A 5,632-nucleotide genomic window follows, 5' to 3' on the forward strand; every position below is an offset into this window, starting at 1 on the left:
CATTTCTCCTTTATTTTAATGTTCTTGGCGGTTTGAAATCATACAACAGGCCACATGGATCTTTGATCAAGTACTGTACAGTATCTCACCCTGAGGTACAGGTACATATGATATCATTGATTAGTACAGTTATGCCTCTAATATTATTGCTCTGGGCACAACCTCTACTATGTGGAGCACTTATTAGGTCAAGGGTTTAAGAGCTTTGCTTCTCGCTCCCTCCTGGTTTACCTAAGACATGACCCAGCTTGTCTTTTAGATTAGGGCCCCGTTTATAGACCACAAGAGGGCTCCTGGTTCACGAGGGGATCAGGTGCCTGAATGGTTGAAATGATTAAGAGATGATCTACTCATAGAAGTTAAGTGTCTGTTCCGTGCAGTGTGAATGAAATGTGAATGAAATGTGAATGAAATGTGAATGAAATGAATAAAACCTGCTTCCTAACCTGCTTACTGTCCTCTAGTGTCATGCACTCTTCCTACTAACATACGCTCAACACTGTAGCACTCAAGTTTGAACACTTTGATGAAGATTGAGTTGTACCCTTCCTGCTGACTTGTTGTACAAAACGTGTACAACACTTTGGATAAAAGCGTTCAGCTAAATGACAAAATGTAAATGTAATGTAAATGAATGATTTGACTGACAAACACACGTGATTAGCCTTTTTAAAAAGCAGTCATTAAAGTCGTATAGCCAGTCGTGGGTTTAGCACATTTTATTCACTACAGTCACAAAACCAACGCATTCTTAAGAAAATATCATATATCAGCGATAAAAAAAAGAGATCATTGATACAAAAATAAAGTTTAGCCTTTATCACAATCAACAACGGTTATCTAGGCACAATATCTAGCATTCTGTCACGTCAAGGAGCAGCCAGTGCACGGCGCGCTAAAATACAAAGAAGGCCGACGAGCCTAAAGATGACCGTCGGTGTTTCACAGACACGTATTTACAGAGCTTTTTACCTATTTACACGGTCTGGACCAGGGGTGTCAAGTACTCGAGTAATTGTACTTCGTTACAACACTTAAGTACTGTTTCTAGGGATTTGTACTTTACTCCAGTATTATTAGGTTTGTACTCCATTACATTTCAGAGAAAAAAAACATACTTTTTACTCATTTACATTTAAAATGCAGACCTACAAAGTACAAAGTACAAATATCGCAGGTCCAGCGATTTTAATTAGTATATTTGTTTCTCTGGCCCAACTAACGTTAACGTTATTAATCCTGCGGCCGCGCTTTATTTAAAAACAGCCAATCAAATCCCCATCAATGGAAAATGAACCCGCCCACACCCCATGCTGATTGGTCCTTGTGCCAGACTAGAAAGCGGGGATCTTTGATTAAACGCCTGCTATCAGAAGAATAGACAGTCAGAAAAAAAGTTTTAACTTTAACTTTTTAGTACTTAAGTACATTTAAAAGTAGACACTTTTTTTACTTTTACTCAAGTGCGTTTTTAGCCACAGATACTCTGACTTTTACTTGAGTACCATTTTGAGCCGGTACCCATACTTTCACTTAAGTATCATTTCTGGGTACTTTTGACACCCCTGGTCTGGACCAGAACCACGCCGTCGTTGTGTCTCATCATAGCACATTGTAACACATTTCTGAACGTATCGGCAACTCCCTTTTGAAATAGCAGCTCTCCTCCACGGGAATGGCGTAAGCATAGTCCGTCGGGCCGTAGTAGTAGGAGGGGAGGGGCGCGCTGCCCTCCTGGGCCGGGAAGCTCTCCTCCTGCAGCGCGGTGGCACCGCCGGGCCAACAGTGGGCCCCGCCCACGCAGAAGCAGTGCTGGGGGCCGCAGTGCTGGTAGTGGTAGGGGGCCGCCGCGGCCGTGAATCCTCCGTGGTGGTAGCCGGGGTCCATCCTGGAGGGTGAGTTGTAGCAGGAGGAGGAGGAGGAGGAGGAGAAGGAGTGGTGTGGGGAGTAGCTGCTGTGATCCACGGGGCTGGGGAGGCTGCGGGAGTCTGCGGGGGAGGGGGGCGCCTGGAACAACGCAGAACAACACGTCAACATGGAGAGGATATCCAGACTATAGGTGTATTTTTCAATCTTTTAAAAAATGTTCAGTTGCTATAATTGCATTATGCACTTATCTGTGTTTCATTACTCATGCTTACCCACTGTCTGGCCTGTTTTATTGCAACGCTACTATCACCGACATTCCCAGATCCCCCCGTTGAACGGCCCTTCTAAAGGTTTCTCTCCTCCACATTTTACTTTACAACTCTACCCCATTGTTTTTACAAGCATCAGCTTTTAAAATATGGGACTTGATCAAAATTAAAACTGCCGAAATCATGTTCAAAGCTTCACATAACTCTCTTCCAACCCCCATCCAATATCGGTTCACTGAGAGGGTAGGAACCAGGATTTATAATCTTAGAGGGAAACAGAAACTCCAGCAACCGGGTGTAAGAACCTCTAACATCTCTGTGTATATCTGTTTGTGGAGTAAAGTTATGGAATGGATTGGACGAGGACGTTAAACTGAGTAAAAACATATACCAGTTTAAAAGAAAGTTAAAAAAAAGGAATATTGGAAAGGTATAAGGAGGAGGGTGAACATGATGTTTGGCATTAAAAGGAGTATGTATATAAAATAGGTATTGACGGGTCAGACTCATGTATGTCTTGTTGAGATGTCGGGGGAATGTGGGAAGCGGAGCTGTGTTACATGTTGTATGTAGAGGGTGATGGCCGGGGTGTGGGGAATGGAAGTTCACAGGATTGGCTTCTTCCATCCCACTTTTCGGACCATGGGTGGTGTCTGTTGTTGCTGTTGTCTATTGTTTTGTGGTGGTTGTAGTGTTGTTTTGTGTTTGTCTTGTATTGTATAGGTTGTATGGTTTGAAATGAAAAAATGAAACTGATACTGATACTTGTTTAGTTTAAGAAGAGGGGGCAGGTAACCATAAGATTTATTCTTCTTCCTGCTCCTTTTGCCCATGGTAGAACTCTATTTATGATTTTGTATGAAAACTGTATGATTGTATTGCTTCCATGTGGCAAATAAAAATTCTGAATCTGAATCTGACATCGCCTGTGGTGCATTTTTTCCTATTGCTAGGTTTTAGTGAGTTTTTCCTTATCTTCGCGTGGGGTACGTCTGGGAGTGTTGCATTCGATTTATTTATTTAAAAAAAATTGGATTTTTGTTTTGTTCTTGATTTATTGTGATGTTTCTTCTTGACTTGTTTAAAGAAGACGTGTCCGGCCCATGGGGACATTAACGTGTGTTGTCGGGCCTTAAAGAAGACGTGTCCGGCCCCATGGGGACATTAACGTGTGTTGTCGGGCCTTAAAGAAGATGTGTCCGGCCCCATGGGGACATTAACGTGTGTTGTCGGGCCTTAAAGAAGATGTGTCCGGCCCCATGGGGACATTAACGTGTGTTGTCGGGCCTTAAAGAAGATGTGTCCGGCCCCATGGGGACATTAACGTGTGTTGTCGGGCCTTAAAGAAGATGTGTCCGGCCCCATGGGGACATTAACGTGTGTTGTCGGGCCTTAAAGAAGATGTGTCCGGCCCCATGGGGACATTAACGTGTGTTGTCGGGCCTTAAAGAAGATGTGTCCGGCCCCATGGGGACATTAACGTGTGTTGTCGGGCCTTAAAGAAGACGTGTCCGGCCCCATGGGGACATTGACGTGTGTTGTCGGGCCTTAAAGAAGACGTGTCCGGCCCATGGAGACATTAACATGTGTTGTCGGGCCTTAAAGAAGACGTGTCCGGCCCATGGGGACATTAACGTGTGTTGTCTGGCCTTAAAGAAGACGTGTCCGGCCCATGGGGACATTAACGTGTGTTGTCGGGCCTTAAAGAAGACGTGTCCGGCCCATGGGGACATTAACGTGTGTTGAAGGTTGAATGCTAGGGGGAACAGGTAGGTTTTGAGTCGGGACTATACATAGTAAATGGTGCATTTATATAAGAACTTTTATCCAAAGCGCTTTACACTTTTGTTCCTCACACTCACCCGCTCACTCACACACTCACACACATTCACACACTCACACACCGACCGACGGCACGAAGGTGTCGACCTGCTCATCGGGAGCAGTTAGGGGGTTAAGCGTCTCGCTCAAGGACACATTGACACGCTTCCCCGGGAGGAGCGGGAATCGAACCGGGAATCTCTGGATTACAAGACGACTGCTCTACCTCCTGAGCCACACTGTCGCCCCCTAATCGGCCATAATCACAACGGGATCAATAAAGTATCTATCTATCTATCTATCTATCTATCTATCTATCTATCTATCTATCTATCTATCTATCTATCTATCTATCTATCTATCTATCTATCTATCTATCTATCTATCTATACGTCTCACCCCAACTGATCACTCCAGGGATGAAACGGTAGAATGCAGAGGAAGGCTGTGCTGCTCAAAGGAGCCACCAGGAGGCAGCGTAGACCACTGCACCTCCACGTTACACAGAGCTCATGGAGGAGAGAGAGGGGGGGATGAATGAATGTGGATGAGAGCCTGACATTAAGTGGTTGTAGCTACGGCTGTGGGGGCGCTGGAGACCTGATCCGATAGACTTTTACACGCCTGAGTCTCCTGAACACAGACAGACCAATCCCAAGTCGATCGGCACTTTCTCGGCCGAGATATAGTCACTTTTCCGCACCTACTCTAGGCTTCTAACTTCTCCTTCACAATATGGTTATTATGGGCGGCTAAGTGGCGCAGTGGGCAAGGCGCTCGCCTCCGGCTTGGCTGGTCGTTCATATATGGCAGTATTAGGGGGTGGGAAAGCCGGTGGGTGGGGATCGGACGTTGTGGACAGCGACTCCTACAGGTCGGTTGGTGCGCCTGTACAGCAGAATCAGGAAGCATCGGGGGCAGCGTGAGCCTCCCACGCGTTACTCCTCGCCGCTGAGAGATCGCGCTGTTCAGGTGAAAAGATGCGACAGGCTGCCTCCTCGTGTACCGGAGGGGACACGTGATGCAAGGCTTCTATCCTCACTGCAGCCGACCAGTGGGAGGCATAGTCTAGCAACGTTCGAGACAGGGGAGGGAAGAATTGGATAATACGAAATTGGGATGGGAGAAAAATAGAAAATGGGGGAGAAAAGGTAAAAGAAAAAAAACAATGTGATTATTATGTATTTTTGTTTCTTTTTTTTTTACTTTTGTTTAACTCTGTGTTAATAAATAAATACAAACACAAAATACTCCCGAACTCCGCATGCGCAGATTGCCCACGGAGTCTCTCTGGATTGTCCAGAGATCTAGGTTTATCAATCTGCGCATGCGGAGTTCGGGTGTGGGTGCGAAAAAGTGACTATAGTTCGGCCGAGAAAGTGCCGATCGACTTGGGACTTGGTCTGTCCGTGTTCAGGAGACTCAGGCGTATATAAAAGTCTATTGGATCATGTCTCCAGCACCCCCACAGCCGTAGCTACAACCACTTAATGTCAGGCTCTAATCAACATTCAGTCATTTTATCCCCTCGCACTCTCTTCCCCCCTTCCCCTCACGAGCTCCATGTAACGTGGAGGTGCAGTGGTCTCTATAGCTCCATGTAACGTGGAGGTGCAGTGGTCTCTATAGCTCCATGTAACGTGGAGGTGCAGTGGTCTCTATAGCTCCATGTA

General features: G+C 45.8%; 1 protein-coding gene across 1 annotated transcript; it reads right to left on the minus strand.

Moving 5' to 3' along the window:
* Nucleotides 1–703: 703 nt before the first annotated feature.
* linc.pou2af1 (lnc RNA pou2af1) lies at nt 704–2,185 on the minus strand (the record flags this gene model as incomplete). Its single annotated transcript, XM_084312004.1, has 2 exons — nt 704–2,007; nt 2,180–2,185. 2 exons carry the CDS (start codon nt 2,183–2,185, stop codon nt 1,603–1,605), a joined length of 411 nt encoding a protein of 136 aa, XP_084168130.1. The 3' UTR covers nt 704–1,602.
* Between the last annotated feature and the right edge of the window lie 3,447 nt (nt 2,186–5,632).

The sequence above is a fragment of the Notolepis coatsorum genome (genome assembly GCF_963971535.1).
Source record: "Notolepis coatsorum genome assembly, chromosome: 1".
NCBI lineage: Eukaryota > Metazoa > Chordata > Actinopteri > Aulopiformes > Paralepididae > Notolepis > Notolepis coatsorum.